The sequence below is a fragment of the Barbus barbus genome (genome assembly GCF_936440315.1).
Source record: "Barbus barbus genome assembly, chromosome: 1".
Classification (NCBI taxonomy): domain Eukaryota; kingdom Metazoa; phylum Chordata; class Actinopteri; order Cypriniformes; family Cyprinidae; genus Barbus; species Barbus barbus.
Genome location: NC_136729.1, coordinates 5,796,446 through 5,814,379, shown reverse-complemented (window position 1 = coordinate 5,814,379; position 17,934 = coordinate 5,796,446). Strand labels below are relative to the sequence as shown.

Genomic DNA, 17,934 nt, shown 5'->3' with positions numbered 1-17,934 from the left:
GAGAATAGGAATCGTCTAACTATGAGTCGTACGGATTTTACTGCCATTTCTTCTGCCATTAAAACATCAACATGTGACACAGAATTGATTTTATACGACTGCCAAGCAGATGATTCTGCACTTGAGATTCTATTCCCTATTCTGCACAAAGTGCATCTTCAGTGAGTCCTCATATATATTTTTACATAAATTAAGTTCATTATTTTTATTGTTAGATTTGTAAAGATGATTAAATGATTCAGTTGCAAAAACTTCTGTTTTACAGCTTGGACAAAAGTCTTCTTTGTCAGGTTTTAACCTTGATTTCCAATGCCCCGATGGCTATGTCTTTACAATGGGCCTCATCACTTTCCAAAGCTCTTGGAAAAGAGCTGAACCTCAGTGGCATTCCTCTTAACTATCGTACATGTGAGTCTCTGCAGTTAGTCCTGGATGACAAAGAGGAGCTCACACATCTTAATCTCAGCTATTGTCAGATCACAGATGCGTGCTTGGATCTTTTGCTCCCTCACCTTCACAAAATTATGATTTTAGAGTGAGTATTCATGGGCTATAGTTTTCTAAAAGCTGTTGAATGTCTTTTTTATTTTTATTTCAACCTTATAACTGATTTCTCTTAACACTGTTTTTGTGTGTGTGTGTGTGAACACGAATCAATAGATTAAATTTCGTGACTATATCACGAACTGCCGTGAGACTGGGTTGGTGTGTGTGTGTGTTTTTTTCTTTCAGTCTTACTGGAAATGACATAACTGATAAAGGTGTGCTGAGACTGCACCAAGCCTTATGAAAACAGTTTCACAAAGACCATATGGTGATTATGGTGTTAAATTTTATATTTTGTGCAGCTAGCACTGAACACTGAATTTTTAATGAAAAAATAAATGAAAAATGCACTAGTAAAAAATTATTAGTTAATTTTAATTGCCCTTATTACAGGGGTACAACCTAAATATTTTGGATGTCACTTATTTAACACCTAAATTTAAGATCTTGGAGTACTCTACAATTATTAAATATGATGGGCATTTTTTTATAAGTAGTAGCTTATAAGTCTCACAATGGCACAATAATTGTGATTGGCCATCTCAGCTACCAGTTTATCTGTTTGTTTGTTTAATTAGTTCTGGTTTGTTCTGATGTGTTAAACAGAATTCAATTCTTTATCATCTTTATTCGATCATTTGCACAGCCTTTGTGACAACCAAATAACAAAGATGGGTCTCCTGGTAGAAGAAGCACGCTTTGAAACCCAACAGACTGATACAAGAAGATGCATCCACACACAGAATTACATCACAAAAGATTTGAGATCAAAAAGCGAGATCAATACTTGTGTTAAGGTACTGGTACCAATCATTTTTTAACTTTTGTGTTATGTTTGTGAGAGTGCTCAGATGTTTTGAACAGCATTCTGAAAAGGTTGTATGTCATATGCAGTTTGAGCACCACAGAGAGAGATTTAATAGAGCAGTTACGAGCTAGCAAAAGCCTAAATCATTAGTTGTCTGAAGATGGAGAATTCTATTTTTGTTTTATGAATGGTGGATATAAGTGGAATGTCAGTAAAGGCCAACAGATCATGAAGGATGACTCGCGGGCCATTTGTAAACATAAGGGTAATGTGGTAAGAAGGGAACCTCAATCTTTTTTACAGGTGGGAGATAAAGAGTGTCTTTTCTTGATAAGTTGTCAGCAATGTATGCTGAGATTATCTCTGTAGGAGATGCAGATTGCTGTGTCACCTGAAGTTAAGCTGCATGGCGAAGTGAGTGAACATTTCCAACTGATAAATAGATACAAACAAGAAAAGCACAAATCCATTTCACTTTGGAGATTAGCATGTAGTGTCAAAAACAGATCAAAACTGTGCTTTCTTTGCTATTTCTTTAGGGATTTCTCAATACCTTCTATCAGTAATCAATTACCTAAAATGTGTATTATTCTTTATACTTGTTAGTAGTAAATGGCGCCTTTGATATTATTTTCAACTAAACCACTAAGTGGCACAAAAACATGGCTTAGCACTTTCCAAAACAGCCGCTTTTCAAGATGCACATGCAGATTTGTCTGATCTTTGACCCGATCGCGCTCAGCAGCGCAAAGTTGATTCTGTGCTTTCTCGATCTAATATTTGAGAGCCAGAAGGGCGTAAGTGACATTTTTGGTGAAATGGAGATATATACATAAAATGAAAGCTCTTAATGAGCTCTTTCTACTGGCAAAAGTACTGTCATCCATGAGTTTACAAATTTGTATTATAAACAATTGAAATCCGTACACAAAGTCAGATCAAACTATGGTAATTTTTGTTTGTTTTGGCTCTCCTGTAAAGTTGGTGAAATGTCACTTATGCCCTTCTGGTTCTCACCCCTCGTTATGTTTTTATTTATTTATTTATATATTTTTTTAAACGTTGTAGATTTATATAGCAAATGAGAATCGCTAAAATGAATGCATATATTTTAAGACTATGATTTTCAGTTTTGTTTAAGATAATTAAAGCAACGGTTTTTAAATAACTATAGAATATGTAAAAGGATGGTATTTGGGGTAAAAAGCGCCCCTGCTGTTGGGGCTAAAGGCGCACAGTTAACATGATAATTAATAGATGGCTGACTTTTCCACTTGTTGACATGACATGGTTAGATTCAGATGGTAAAATATAATATATTATGTTGGGTGTCCATATTAGAGATAATCATGTTTAGAATGAAACTATCGTATTTAAAAAAAACCTGATATTAATCATATCCAGTTTTGGGGAGTAACTAGTTACATTTAGTAATTTAATTACAAAATAAAAGTAATTGTGATTAGTTACAGTTACTAAGAAAAAATGTGTAATTAAATTACAGTTACTTATGAAAATGTTAAGGATTACAAAGGGGGTTACATCTGATTTTTCACACACACACTCGCACATACAGATTTAATTGATTTCTTTCATAAATTGCAGTGACTGCTCTAAAATATGAAACACCAATGTTTTAGAAGTTTATAACATGCTTATCCGATAACTCTTATATTTCCTATATGGGTTTATGCATATGCTTTATTTATTTTTTTCTAAGGCATTGTTAGATTCCAGTGTTTCCTGTCATAGCTATGCAAAGATTTGATTTCCAAAAAACAGTATCATAGCTATTAAACTATTACTTGTTATGATTTTAGATCTGTATTTAACCTCAGAATGATCTAAAATTAAGTCTGATTTTGTGATGGCTGTGCTTCAAAGGGGGCATCGGATGCCCATTATCCACAAATTGGTATGATTCTTTAGGGTCATCTCGAAATGGTCTCAGTGGTTGTGAAAAACAACACCCTTTTTACCTTGTCAAAAACAGCTCTGTTCACAGCGACTCGTTTCGGTGCATTTCTCTTTACATGCTAATGAGCTCTGCTCACCCCGCCCCTCTCTTCTGTGGAAGAGCAAAGGCGATTCGCAAATAATCATAAAAAATATAAAGTGTGAGACTTATTTCTTCTGGAGTTGCAACTGGATCCTTGAGTTTTAACTTTTTAACAAAACCTGCATTGAATTGTCCCTCATTCAAAAAGCAGTTTGGAGTAAAATGATTAGCGCAGCCAGACATAAATTAATTTAGTGAAAGTGAAGTGACGTGTGGCTAAGTATGGTGACCCATACTCTGAATTTGTGCTCTGCATTTAATCCATCCAAGTGCACACACACAGCAGTGAACACACACACGCGGTGAACACACACCCGGAGCAGTGGGGAATCCATATAGCTGCGGCACCCGGGGAGCAGTTGGGGGTTTGGTGCCTAGCTCAAGGCAAAGGGTCTCACCTCAGTCATGGTATTGAAGGTGGAAGAGAGCGCTGGTTATTCACTCCAAAATCAAAATGGCTTGATAATTGAGACTGTTTAGGTTTTTGGGTGGAAAGAAAAAGGACTTTTTATCATTGTAGGGTGGTTGTGTCCACACACTGCTAAGATTTATATGCAAATGAAGATATTTTGCATCCAATGTCTCCTTTAAAATTAAAATATTATAATCTTAATTCAAGTGATAAGGGACTTTGATAGTCAGACTGTTATCAGTGTTGAGTACTGTAAGGTTAACCCTGCCTGGTTTACATGTTTGAAAATGAGTTGAAAACATTAGAAATATAGAAAAGTAGTCAAAAATTAATTACATCTAATGAGTTACATTAATAAAGTAATTGAAGCGTTACACTACTTATTACATTTTAAATAGGGTAACTGTAACCTATTACATTTCCAAAGTAACCTTCCCAACACTGATCATATCATATATAATAAAATATAATTTGTTGTTACTACTCTAAATTCAATTAGGCCTATTATTGGATCTCCTTCAATACTTTGAGAATCTTTACATTCAAATAATTAGTTTCTGTTTTTTAAAATATATTTTTATATTAACATATTTTAATGACAGTATATTTATTGAACAGAAAAAAAATTTTTTTTTTCAAAATAAGCAGAAAATAGTACAAACTTTGCTAAAGTTATTGTTTTGAACAAGTATTAACTTAGACATTATTTAAAAAAAACATTATTTTAGCTGAAGTATTGTACCGTGTGCCTTTTACAGATACTTTTACCCCGTGTGTGGGGTAAAAGGCCCCTCTTGCCACCTAAACAATCTGATGCTCCATTAATGTTCATATACAACGTATATATTTTTTCTGCAATTATACATTTTAGGCACATTGTTTCTAAAGGTGGGCCTTTATAGCCCTGTTGTACCCTATTTACATGTTAATATACTGTATGTATTTATCTCATGCTTTAATCCAGAATGAATTAAAAAATTAAGCAGACATGAGAAGTTCTGCAATTATGTGTACTGTATATGACAACGAGCTGTTTCTATTACTTGTTTATATGAGAATCATATGCCTAAATATTTCACAAATTAAGTTTAGATATGAATAATGTAATTTGTTGATGAAATCAACTGAACAAAAAATGAACAATAAAAGTTTGATAAAAAAAGACTACGTTTAATCACTTAAAGGATTATTTATCAACTAATTCATGCTGCAGTCATAGAAGATCTACTGAAACTAGCATTGCTTGCTTGCATAAAAGGTGCAAATTTATCAATATGAACTTAAAAGTTTACAAACTCACACTAAGAGAGAAAAAGACACATTAAACATCTAAATCTTATATTTAACATATAATTATCAATATTTCACATAACCAAGTATATCATATTTTAATAGCCCACAACACATATTTAAGTGAATTAAATACAATCAAATACTGTGATTAAAACGTGACACACTTAAACTTACCTATAGGCTAATTTTGGTTAGGTGTGTTGATTTTTAATTGTGTTTTCTAACAGTAGCAATATTTTACAATTATTTCTCTGTACTTTTTAATCTAAAATATTCTGAACTGAATCTAAATATATATTAAACTTGCTTATTTTTTATCATAAAAAAGTAATTGTACGAAAATCAGTACAATGTTAGTAGGTTAAAGAGATCACTGGTTACACAGGAAGTCAAAGATCCATGTTTTGGGCTTATTAACCGCGAGGGGAGCAATATCTCATTTTTCTGCACACTTCACAGCACCTCCTAGAGTCTCATTACGACACGCAGTTTATCCTTGTTAACGGTCTTGTTAATTAGTTGTTTGTTTGACACTTAAAGGTTCGAACTCTACGCATATCGTATTGTTGTGTGTTCCAAAGTTCGCTTTATAGTCAATTACGGTGATTTTAATTGAGACCGGTATAAGTTAGTAAAATCAGGATGAGGCCTGTGACACCGCGCACTGCAAACCAGCTGCTCCACAACAAGTTCATTGTGGTTTTAGGAGATTCAAGTGAGTACTTGTGAAGATTAATAGGTACTGTGATGATAATGGCCTTCGTGATTTTAATAAGACTGTTTTCTCTCTAGTTCAACGTGCTGTTTACAAGGATCTAGTCCTTCTGTTGAGGAGAGATGCGTATTTGAGTGCATCACAGCTGAAAAGCAAGGTCAGTATCAGGATTCATGTTTTATTAGTTGTGTGTCTCTTTTTACAACTCTTTTGATGTACATATTCAAATTATAATTTTTAAAAATGTATATGTTTGTAAAATTCAGATTAGGTTTGTGTGTGTTTTAATGGTAGGCCTGCCTGATTTCTTGCTTGTGTAAACTGGTAGACCATTTTGGACCAACAACAAATCAGCTACAGTACCAGCTGGCCTTGCCATTTTAGTGCTGTCAAGCTGGTTTTTGGGACATTATAGATGGTTGACCATCTAATGACCAGATACCATGTCCAAAAGTTCAGCTATCTATACTTCTCATTATGAAGATTTTGGCAAAACGCTCTAATGTAAAGTTTTTGATCAATAAATGTGTGAATGGAGGAAAGCATTAAGCTGCTGTGAATATTGTTACTTCTGTAGTTACTGTGAGAAGAATAGGAACTTTCCTTTTTCCAGTATAGATTTAAGCCAGGGGTCATCAAACTTGGAGGGCTGGAGTCCTGAAGAGTTTAGCTCCAACCCTAATCAAACAACCCTGATCCAGCTAATCAAGGTCTTTCTTGGTATACTTGAGACTTCAAGGCAGGTGTGTTGAGGCAAGATGGAGCTAAACTCTGCAGGACACCGGCCCTCCAGGACCAAGTGTGGTGATCCCTGGATTAAGCAGTGTCTGATGCATCTGTCTTATCCATATTTCCCAGGGTGAGTTTTCCTTTGAGCAAGACTGTCTGGTAGAAGGTGGCCGACTTGGTGAAATGAATAATGGCACTGCCTATAAAGAAGTAAGACAGTACAGGACGGATCACCACTTGATCCGTTTCTATTTTGTCACCCGTGTTTGTTCGCACTATATGGAGAGCATCTTGACTGACTTTAAATCAGGAATGAAGCCAGACCTGGTCATCGTCAATTCTTGTGTGTGGGATATATCAAGGTGGGAGTGCTCGTCTTTACAGCCATAAGATATTTAGAATGTCATAATTATTTTTCAATTAACATGATTTTTGTTTTACTGCAATGTACAGGTACAGCCGTGAATGGGCAACAGAATATAAGGACAACCTCAACAAGTTCTTCAGCAACCTAAAGAACATTTTGCCTGCAGAAAGCCTGGTTGTATGGAATATGACCATGCCATTGGGAAAAAAGATTGTGGGTGGATTCTTGGTTCCAGAGGTGGGTTACCAAAAAAAACTGTATGGTACAGAATGAACCTTCTTGAACAGTGATGATGAGAATCAATAATCCTGGACTTTTTCATCTTGCCCACAAATTCAGATCCAACACATGGGTCCCACATTGAGATTTGACGTGATCGAAGCCAACTACTTTGGAGCCACTCTTGCCAATGAGTACGGCTTTGATGTGCTAGATTTGCACTTCCAGTTCCGGTTCAGCCTGCAACATCGTATGCAGGATGGTGTACACTGGAATGCTGTCGCCCACCGGCAGATTACATGCCTGCTGCTGGAGCATGTAGCACAGGCGTGGGGAGTGGAATTGCCAAATCTGGGTGAGAAATGCAGGTTGAGATTGTTGTCATTGGTTAGCTGTAGCAAAAAGGTGCAAAATACTGTAAGCTATGATTTTGAACGAGTGGTGGATATTAGTTGGGTCCTAGAATACTTGTTTTGTTTTTTTTGTTATTCCTGGCATCACTCTCTGTACCAACAAAATAGTTCAAATAATCAAATTGTTGTTTAATGGCTTGCCTTACATAGAGCATTTAGTCACCCATTTTTATTTTCTTTCTTATTTTTGTAGACATGCTTAAGGCAGACAATCACCCACCATTACATGACAACTGGAAGACTGCTACCTCAAGTGCTCCCATACACTATCGAGGTACACTACTGTACAAAAGTTTGGACTCTGGGTTTTTTTTGGGGGGGGGGTGAGTAGATTTAAAAAGGATGCATTAAATTAATTGTTCTTTTTAACAGTTCATCAAAGAATCATGATCATCACAATTTTCACCAAATTAAGCAACATCTGTTCTCAGCACACAGATTTTCTAATGGATCATGCGAAACAGAAGACTGAGAAATTATAATATTTCACACTGTTTCTGTTTTTGATCAAATTAAGTTTGTGTGAGCATAAGAAAATTATACCAACCCCAAACTTTCTGTAGTATATACCGTATACAACTTGCAACATTTTTTGTGTAACATTTTAATAATTCAAAACATGCATTTTTAACAGGTCCTCCGTATAGCAACGAGAGAGGCTTCAATCCACCTGTGATGCCTGCCATCCACTATAACAATGGTAACAATCAAGCCACTCCTGAGAAAAATTACTTAACCAGCACAGTTATTCTCATGATGATTCATTTTGGAACAACTAATTGTACAATTGAGTAAGCGCTGGGGAATGTTGTAGTCATAGATATGTATAGATTCCATATTCGACTGTTCCAGATACGTTGATGCGTCCACAACTTTGGAACGGTCAACTTGACGTCATTCTCTATAATAATCAATGAATATTCAAAGATATACATGCGTGTAATTGCACTCGAGTCAACTTGCACTCGAGAGTTAGCAGACCATTCCAAAAAAGGCGGATGGCTTGCGTATCTTAGTCGCTAATGAAGCATCTACGTGTGTGTATGTATGTATGTGTGTATATATACATGTATGTGTTGTAGTTATTAGTCATGTTTGATTTTGTTAAAATGAAAGTGACCGTTTTTACTCTCATTTTCCAGCTCCAGCCTGGACACAAGGCCAAATGATGAGACCGTTCAGTGGCTTTGGTTCACCGTTCAACTGTGGTGCACAGTTCTACAGCGACACTGTACCTCCCCACTTAACAGCAGGATACCAGAGCTTTGAAAGGGAACACTTCTACAGAGGTACAAATGGATTTAATTATTTTTCTCAAACCACTTATCTCTTAATGTAAAACTGGACTAAATGTGTGGTTATTTATTAGGTGTTAATTCAGCTGCTGCCCCCTACCGGCCAGTCAACAACTTGGTCATGAAACACAAACACAGCAGACAGTACCATTCATATAATCCATACACACGAGAGAGACCACGTGATTACAGATACTAAATCCACATTCTGCAGGGCATTTAAACACCTTGTTTGAATTATAAGAATTGTTGTTTTGGAGGGTGTGTACATGTTTATTAAGCACTGAAATGTGTCTTTTTATTCATATATTTTCTTAAGTGATGCTTGTTTATAGAGCCTTTCTGTGTTATATCATTCTCCTGTTACAAAAACACTGAGCTGTGACATCATAACTTGCCACTCTGATGGAAAAATTAAGCACCACAGGACAAAACATTTTTAATTCTGAAATAAACCTGTATTTCTTACAAAAGTCTCATTGTTTTAGTACAATTGTTTCCTGTTCATACGATGCAAAACAATTTAAAGAAGATCAAAAAGATCATGCTATCAGTGTTCAATATTTTTGTACAAGTGTAGAAGTACGAGAAGAAATCTGATAGCAAAAATAGCTGACCCCTCTCAATTCTCCCAGCTCTTGAACTCCTACATCAGCTGCCAGTGTAGCTCCTCTAACTTCTCTCTCAAGCCATACAAGCCTGGCATCAGGATCCTCATCTGAGAACTGTAGGAGACTCCCTGAGGGCTTCAGCACCTGTAAGCATTGCTTCACCATCTGTCCAGCCTTAACTTGACCTTCTTTAGACCTAACTAAAGCATCTGTAGTACCCTTGTCCAATATCAAGTCCAGGCTTCTGGCCCCAAAGTATCCTCTTAACTGTGTACAGTCCAGCTCCAGGAAGGCAAGAGCAGAGGATGGGTTACATGGCTGTACTGACGTAGAATTAGCATGGTTCTGCATAAGTTTCACTGCAACTGAAGAGAGATCAGCACAGGTGACCTTCACAGCACATGGAGAGGTTCTGTAGATGCAAGGTCCTAATGCGGATGTGCCACAACCCATGTCTAGGATGTTCAATGGGCCGCTCTGGGAATAAGCCATGCTGTGAAGTACAGGAAGAATTAAGTCCTGGACTGAGTGAAATCCAAAGAACCACTCAAAATTTTTGAATTGGCCTTTGCTTCCATTTTCTGTGTAGAATCTGTCCCATGTTGCTTTTTTGTCCATGTTTTCAATCAACTCATCTGTGAACACAAGTTATAAATAGAATTTAGAACAAAAAATATATATAACCCCCTTTACCTTACAATAAGTAACCTGTTTAGAAATGGTAATTAATTTAGCATTTTTGTTTGGTGCCGCTTAAATCGAGGTTAATACGTGTCAAAGTATTTAACAGGTTAAGATATAACCATTTTAAAATTGCTATTGGTTCCTTTGGAAATGTAACAGTCAGTTTTGCTCTAATGGAATAAAAATAATCCTGCAAAATATTCCACGTTGTTATATAATAATCAAAACGAACCTCTTAACCAAAGTGAAACATTTGATAAGATGTTAAGCTGGGAAAAAGGAAATACACACGAACTTGTCAAACTAGTATGATGCCATCTGTGTGCCCTGGTCAGCTTTGGAAGGGTCCTCAGCGGCACTGCAAGCCTGTTCAATAACATTTTTTTTAAACCTGCGTAAGTAAAGCTATTCCAAAACACTGGTAGCATGTGTGATCCTGCAACTGAATGACACGACCCGGAAGTGTACATGAGAGAGGGGGCGGTGGAGAAAGAGCTCGACCAAGATGGCGGATGAGCAGCAGGAATCATCACAGGTAGAGATGGAGGGTAAGTGCAACATTAATATTCCGCCACGCAATTTAGAGGATCAGCTGACATGCGTAAACAAAGCGTCTCGCAGGAGGGAGCTTGCATTAGAGAAACCGTCTGCTTTGACTGCTGCACGAGCAGCTGGAGGTAATGCACAGCGTTAGATGTCCAAAGAGTAGACTCTTAGCTCATTTAACCAAAATTAAAACCCAATCTTCCTAACATGTAAAAAAAAATCGATTACAAAAGACTTTGAATAGGATAGTAGCCTTGTTCGCCAGTCAGCTGTAGACCGTAATGTAATTTTAAATCAGGGTTTATGGATGCAAGTGGTAAATCTCTTTGTGTTTTAGAGGTGGGTGGGTGTTTGGGGGGAGGCGGTCGGGTTGACCCCTTTAAATTAGACCCCCCCCCCCCAGATGTGTGGGGGGAGGGGGGATTGAAAGTAGGCTAGCCTACGCATAATATGGAGATTTACGTGTAAATATTAAGATGCATTTCTATAGCCCTGACTGATTTTAAAATGTAATTTTGGCAGCCCCTGAAATGGGTCAAATTGACATTACCTGAGCTGTTGAAGACGGCAGCAGCGCTCAGCCGCTCACTTTTAAAGACATAGTAAAATATAGGCAAAAGTATTATAGATTACACTGTCCAGCAGTGTATTTGATTTCTTAATGAGTTAAAAAAATTCTGTTTTTATTCACTATAATAATGATTATTATTATTTCTGTCAATTAGATAAAAAAAAAAAAAAAGCCATTACATTTGTCTCTTCTGTCCCCCTCACTTATGAAATGATGGCTGTCCCTGCCTCACACGTGACTTTGTTTACATTATGTCGCAATGTGACGTGATGCAAGTCAGCGAGGTTAAGACACTGAACTGCAGCATTAGCAAGACTGTCATCACTCTCAACTAGGGATGGGAAGATAACCCCGATTCGCTCGGTGCATCGGCAAAAAAAATTAAAAGTTAAGTTAAAGAAAGTGACCAATAATATGTGACCAGTATTTTATATGTAGATTGATTTCTCCTTTTTGCTGCGTGAAAATGACTGATCACAACAGTATGGAGACTCGAGGAAAAACGGGGATTAAAGTCCAAAACCTGACGTGAAATAACCTAACAAATCAATCGGGGCTAAAGCGGTTATAAATGACAATGTGAGTTCACACAATCTAACTAATTTGTGCACGCTTATTCTTAAGCAGCCCTTAATCGATCCACCATGGCAAACAGCGAATATATCTGTGCTGTTTAATGCATTTGAGACGTTTTGTTTTCCTCAGTGCATAACTGACATGTCACGAGTATGTTTTTCATCTGTAAAAGTTAGAAAGTCATGCAAATATATCCATTTTGCTGTCAGGAGTGAGCTTACACTAGTGGACAAGCGCTGATGTGCGCATGCGCACAATAATTCTGAGTCAAATATGTATTTTATGATAGCAGTAACTGTAAAGGGACTATTATAATGGGTAAATAAAATGTAAGCTAATACAGTCCTAATTACTAAGCTCATATGAGTTAATGTGTTTTTATTGCAGTTAAAATGTAGATTTAATTTAGTGACTTTAACTTTTAGTTTAGTGATTGTTAATGCTTTAAAGAGCAATGTTAGATTGTAATGTTCTAATGCTATCTGTTCTAACTATATAAGGTACAGCTGTTATAAAACCAGAGAGAAAGGCTGTATGGCTATGATAGTATGTGAGAGAGTCAGTGGTAATATCATTGCATTCCTATTGGTCAGTGAGCTCACCTTAGCCCTGAACCAGATTAGCTTTCCAGCATAAGTAGCCACAGTGACTGAGGTCGATCTTTGTTAAATTTGCTTTATGGAACCAAATCATTTGACAGTGAGTCAGACTAACTGAAATAAGCCTGGCCTTTTTGGTAAACTTGTTTTATGAAACAGGCCTCGAGGCGTTAGAAGTCAGAAGATACATATAAGTTAATTTATGATTTGCGGTCTGTCTGAACCAAAGAAATAAAAGCGACCATATTTTTTCCATTGCATCGAATTGCATTGTGTTGAATCGAAATCATATCGCATCGCTAGCTGCTTCGTGTGTATCTTCAATGTATCATATCGTTGACTATGCATCGAGATGCGTATCACATCGGCCTCAGTTATGGAGATGCACATCCCTACTCTCAACTATTATGTGCTCAGGTCCTGTTTTTTTTTATATATATATATATGTATATACTTATTTATTTTGCAGGAGTGAACTGCCTTGCACATGACGAAGCTATTATGGCACAGCAGGACCGTATTCAGCAAGAGGTGAGTGTTCAGAGTAATGCCACATTGTAAAAAAGCTTGTAATTTAGATATATGGTAACAAATCGCTGATGATATTCTGTATGTTTTTGACAAATTGGTAGCTGTTTTTAGTGATAAATAGAATTGTACTCGAAGAATTGTTTTAACAAAACCTATACCATTCTGTGATCATGTACTCCCTTCTCAAAGCTATTTTTCTTTTTTCTAAGGGAAACGTTAGGCAGAATGTTTAGGCTGTTTTTGAATTTCATACACTTAAAGAGATGGGCTGTCACACTCAAAAGAAAAAAGCACCCTGGCTGAAAGTAGTCCACACAACTTGTGCACAATTTTCCAAGTCTTCGGAAGCCATACCGTAGCTTTGAACAATCTAGAATTTAAAGCTGAAGTAGTTAATTTCTGCCATTAATGTCACAAAACTGAATTGTCTGTTGACACCAAGAACAATAACTATATTAACATCCACACCAACAGTAGTTAACGTTCTGTTTATTCTAAGGCAGATGCAGTTGTCTGCCACTTTAGATGCTATAAAGATAAATATTATCATCCACACCAATGTTCTGTTTATTATGAGTGCATGCTGCAGTTATATCATCTGCTGCTTTAATTTCTCAAGCTCTTTAAATATGGTGGATTCTGTTTAGCTGTCTGTGTTTTTATCATTCATCAGCTGAAAAAAATCATTTTGAATGTGATTCCAACAATATCATTCTTCTGTGTCATCATAGTTGTGGTCTTGACTGTGCTATTCTCTTTTTAAAACTTTATCATTGTGGTTATTGTTCTTGATGTGAACAGCCTTTTAGACCTGAAATATTATAAAGCATATAAGTCATATGAACTGTTTTTGAAGAGGTTGACAGCATTTTTCCCTATTCAAGTTCATTGTATTGAAAAGAACAAACATTCTGCTTAACATCTCTCTTTGTGTGTACCTGAAGAAAGCAAGTCAAACAGGTTAGGAACAATATGAGGATGACTAAATTATCTAACCCTCTAATTGCTTGGGATTTGTTTTAATAGATAGCCACCACTAACCCTTTAGTGTCGGACATACAAGATCTCTCTGTGCTCCAGGGTGAATATGCTGCAGAAGACAGAATTTACCAGCTCAAGATGAAGGTCGCTACATTTTTTGCAAGCCTACTTTATATGCAGCAAGTACCGGAAACCTTCTGTAAGACTGTTATTCTTACATCTTGTTTATAGGACCTTCAAAAAAAGTATTCTTACATTCGAAAGACACGGCCAGATGGAAATTGTTTCTACAGAGCTTTTGGCTTTGCACATTTGGAGTCACTACTGGACGACAGCAAAGAGCTGCAAAGGTAGTGTACTGTTGGGTTTGGGTGCCTAATGCAGATATCATTGCTTTTGCTTGGAATGGTTAAACTAATTCAGGAGATAGCAGCAACCCTATTTACGCAAATAACTATTTTGTAAATCATTTGTATTTCTGCCATTGTAGTGAATGTTTAAATACCAGACCTGTCTCAATTTTGGCACTATAGGTTTAAAGCTGTGGCAGCAAAGAGCAAACTGGACCTTGTGAACCAGGGCTTCACTGAGTTCACTATTGAGGACTTTCACAAAACTGTGAGTTGGAAATTGTATCAGTTAAAAACTATGCCTTAAATTCAAAACTCAACACTTAAAGGGTAGGATCACAGATTTTCAACCAGCTTTGTATTGTTACAGAGTCAGTAGTATATACAGTTGGGCAAAAAAGTATTTAGTCAGCCACCAATTGTGCAAGTTCTCCCACTTAAAAAGATGAGAGAGGCCTGTAATTTTCATCATAGGTACACTTCAACTATGAGAGACAGAATGGGGGGAAAGAATCCAGGAAATCACATTGTCTGATTGTCTGAAGAATTTATTTGCAAATTATGGTGGAAAATAAGTATTTGGTCAATAACAAAAGTTCATCTCAATACTTTGTTATATACCCTTTGTTGGCAATGACAGAGGTCAAACGTTTTCTGTGAATCTTCACAAGGTTTTCACACACTGTTGCTGGTATTTTGGCCCCTCCAAACACGACAAGTTGAGTTTTTACCAAAAAAAGTTGTATTTTGGTTTCATCTGACCATATGACATTCTCCCAATCCTCTTCTGGATCATCCAAATGCTCTCTAGCAGACTTCAGACGGGCCTGGACATGTACCGGCTTAAGCAGGGGGACACGTCTGACACTGCAGGATTTGAGTCCCTGGCGGCGTAGTGTGTTACTGATGGTAGCCTTTGTTACTTTGGTCCCAGCTCTCTGCAGGTCATTCACTAGGTCCCCCCCGTGTGGTTCTGGGATTTTTGCTCACTGTTCTTGTGATCATTTTGACCCCACGGGTGCGTGGAGCCCCAGATCGAGGGAGATTATCAGTGGTCTTGTATGTCTTCCATTTTCTAATAATTGCTCCCACAGTTGATTTCTTCACACCAAGCTGCTGGCCTATTGCCGATTCAGTCTTCCCAGCCTGGTGCAGGTCTACAATTTTGTTTCTGGTGTCCTTCGACAGCTCTTTGGTCTTGGCCATCGTAGAGTTTGGAGTGTGACTGTTTGAGGTTGTGGACAGGTGTCTTTTATACTGATAACGAGTTCAAACAGGTGCCATTAATACAGGTAACGAGTGGAGGACAGAGGAGCCTCTTAAAGAAGAAGTTACAGGTCTGTGAGAGCCAGAAATCTTGCTTGTTTGTAGGTGACCAAATAGCCGAGGAATTTACCAATTAATTCATTAAAAATCCTACAATGTGATTTCCTGGATTCTTTCCCCCCATTCTGTCTCTCATAGTTGAAGTGTACCTATGATGAAAATTACAGGCCTCTCTCATCTTTTTAAGTGGGAGAACTTGCACGATTGGTGGCTGACTAAATACTTTTTTGCCCAACTGTAGCGTTGGGTCCGAGTCTACCTTGTAGAATTGAGTCCAAGTCCGTAACCAATTAAGTTTGAGTAGGAGATTATTATTAATGTGTTGTCATCTAAATTAGATTTTTTGTTATCTTTCACATAACACATTAATTAGATTTGACTGTAATTAATAAAAGTCAAAAATGTCCAAGTCCATGTCAAGTATGAGTACAAGTACCCTAATCTCATAGTAGAAGTAAATGAACAATGGGTTTTATTTTTCAGAGTTGCCAGGACCAAGATATCCCTGTGTATTTTTTGTGTAGATCTAAAATGCATCATCTGGCAGACTTTTGACAGCTCCAGAGCTTTTTTTTCATACTTCTGCATTTTTGTATCCTTGCTCACAATTAGTCTGATCGACTATGCCCAGTGCTGCGTTGTGTTTAAGTTTTTGTAAATTTTTTTCACCACAGCCATTTTTCTGTTTTCTGTAGTTGTGCAGCACTGATTTAAAAAGTTTCTACTGCATAGATAGCCAACTTTTATCGTTTACCTTGTCTGCAGTGAATTACCCCTTTAATCCTATAATTGTACATTAGATTATGCTCACTGTGGTTTCTCTCGTCTCAGTTCATGGACCTGATTGAGCTGTGTGAAAAGCAGCAATCACTTGGTGAACTGCAGAACTCCTTCAACGACCAGAGTGTGTCTGACTACATAGTAGTTTACCTAAGGCTTCTCACCTCTGGATACCTGCAGCGGGAGCATGTGTTCTTTAAGCATTTCATAGAGGGCGGCCGTTCTATCAAAGAGTTTTGCCAGCAGGTGAGTGCCACCTAAGAGTATTACTTGTGTGTCTAAGACTATGATAAAAACTGAAGTAAAAAAAGTAATACTGAGTAATAAGCATTAACATCTAATAATCCATGTTTTGCTTTTTAGGAGGTGGAACCCATGTCAAAAGAGAGCGACCACATCCATATCATTGCCTTGGCAAAGGCACTGAATGTGCCCATTTTAGTGGAATACATGGACAGAGGAGAGAGTGGCACGGTGAACAATCATGTCTTCCCTGAAGGAAGTGAGCCACGCATCTTCCTGCTCTACCGCCCAGGCCATTATGACATCCTGTATAAGTGATACTCTGAACATTCCGTGGTTCCGTTGTGAAGAAACCATCCCAGTTCTACAGCCAAGTTGGGTCATACATGTGTATGCGATGCTATGCTTAATCTTACTCCAGTTCTCCCCACATTACAAAATGAATGATTTTTTTCTGTGAAAACAGAACCTAAAACTCGTAATCTCTTAAAAACTGACACTGCATCAAACTGCAGCATTAGGGTTGTATAGTAGGTGTTTTGTGGTTGTAAATGTCATCAACTTGCTTTTAGTGTTTTTTCCTTTGTTACACTGCCTTTCATTAATTTTATTAAAGGGATTTACACCTCAGTTGACTGAAGTCCGTTTGTGGTTTCAGAAATCATTTCACAATTCAGAAGTGGACCCAAGCCAGTAACAAGAAAAATCAGAATTACATTAGTTTTAATCTCAGACAGCACAATGATTTAAGTGCTCATTTTACATTCATTTACCCAACAAACTACACCTTATGCAGACTGATGGCTACTTAAAGTTGGTTTGGGTAAAATGTATAATTATAATCATGCAAAACTCAATCCACTACACTATAAACGTGTCTGGTATTCATCTGGAGGCATGCTTCTCCATCATGGCCGTTTTCTGTGGGAGTCACAGGAGTTGGACAGGATCCATCCAGCCGGACCAAGGACGGCAACCGAAGAAAAAGCCATCACAAATACACTCTCCTAAAAGTGTGGGGGCAAGGGTGTATGACAATACATTTCCAAAGCAGTCATTGTGGATGCATTCAATATGTCCGACTCCTGTTTTAACCCTTACGAAAAATAACCATGGTTATCAAATCTAAAAAAAAAAAAACAAATTAACTATGGTTTTGCTAGACTAACCGTAGTTTACAGTGGTATTTACAGTAAAACTGTGGTTATACAAATGGTAATCAATACGCCAAAAAACCATGGGGACTTTTAAATGAACCGGTTGTGCAGCTTCACAAAGCT

General features: G+C 37.2%; 3 protein-coding genes across 7 annotated transcripts; 2 read left to right on the top strand and 1 right to left on the bottom strand.

The window, feature by feature from the left end:
- The first annotated feature begins 5,546 nt into the window (after positions 1-5,546).
- Positions 5,547-9,325, top strand: LOC306872174 (PC-esterase domain-containing protein 1A-like). Its single transcript, XM_079420622.1, has 9 exons — positions 5,547-5,833; positions 5,911-5,990; positions 6,692-6,924; positions 7,016-7,166; positions 7,269-7,503; positions 7,755-7,835; positions 8,196-8,261; positions 8,704-8,850; positions 8,931-9,325. Exons 1-9 carry the CDS (start codon positions 5,761-5,763, stop codon positions 9,053-9,055), a joined length of 1,191 nt encoding a protein of 396 aa, XP_079276748.1. The 5' UTR covers positions 5,547-5,760; the 3' UTR covers positions 9,056-9,325.
- On the bottom strand, positions 8,845-10,613 carry LOC306872203 (citrate synthase-lysine N-methyltransferase CSKMT, mitochondrial-like). Its single transcript, XM_079420683.1, has 2 exons — positions 10,447-10,613; positions 8,845-10,102 (listed from the first exon to the last, which is right to left on the bottom strand). Exons 1-2 carry the CDS (start codon positions 10,577-10,579, stop codon positions 9,414-9,416), a joined length of 822 nt encoding a protein of 273 aa, XP_079276809.1. The 5' UTR covers positions 10,580-10,613; the 3' UTR covers positions 8,845-9,413.
- On the top strand, positions 10,612-17,292 carry LOC306872181 (ubiquitin thioesterase OTUB1-like). 5 transcript variants are annotated; one of them, XM_079420633.1, is made up of 7 exons: positions 10,612-10,699; positions 12,913-12,974; positions 14,001-14,099; positions 14,187-14,305; positions 14,489-14,573; positions 16,463-16,657; positions 16,775-17,292. In XM_079420633.1, exons 1-7 carry the CDS (start codon positions 10,657-10,659, stop codon positions 16,970-16,972), a joined length of 801 nt encoding a protein of 266 aa, XP_079276759.1. In that variant the 5' UTR covers positions 10,612-10,656; the 3' UTR covers positions 16,973-17,292. The 5 variants fall into 5 exon arrangements, with proteins under 5 accessions (XP_079276759.1, XP_079276762.1, XP_079276758.1 ...); XM_079420636.1 differs by having other exon boundaries at positions 10,628-10,686; XM_079420632.1 differs by having other exon boundaries at positions 10,686-10,828.
- Positions 17,293-17,934: the final 642 nt, after the last annotated feature.

Coding starts and splice junctions, on each gene's coding strand:
- LOC306872174 (XM_079420622.1), top strand. CDS start 5,761: ATGAGGCCTGTGACACCGCGCACTGCAAACCAGCTGCTCCACAACAAG. Junction 6,925..7,015: donor TGTGTGTGGGATATATCAAG/GTGGGAGTGCTC, acceptor TGCAATGTACAG/GTACAGCCGTGAATGGGCAA. Junction 8,851..8,930: donor AAGGGAACACTTCTACAGAG/GTACAAATGGAT, acceptor GTTATTTATTAG/GTGTTAATTCAGCTGCTGCC.
- LOC306872203 (XM_079420683.1), bottom strand. CDS start 10,579: ATGCTACCAGTGTTTTGGAATAGCTTTACTTACGCAGGTTTAAAAAAA. Junction 10,103..10,446: donor GCATCATACTAGTTTGACAA/GTTCGTGTGTAT, acceptor TTGTGTTCACAG/ATGAGTTGATTGAAAACATG.
- LOC306872181 (XM_079420632.1), top strand. CDS start 10,693: ATGGAGGGTAAGTGCAACATTAATATTCCGCCACGCAATTTAGAGGAT. Junction 14,306..14,488: donor GACAGCAAAGAGCTGCAAAG/GTAGTGTACTGT, acceptor TTGGCACTATAG/GTTTAAAGCTGTGGCAGCAA. Junction 14,574..16,462: donor TTGAGGACTTTCACAAAACT/GTGAGTTGGAAA, acceptor CTCTCGTCTCAG/TTCATGGACCTGATTGAGCT.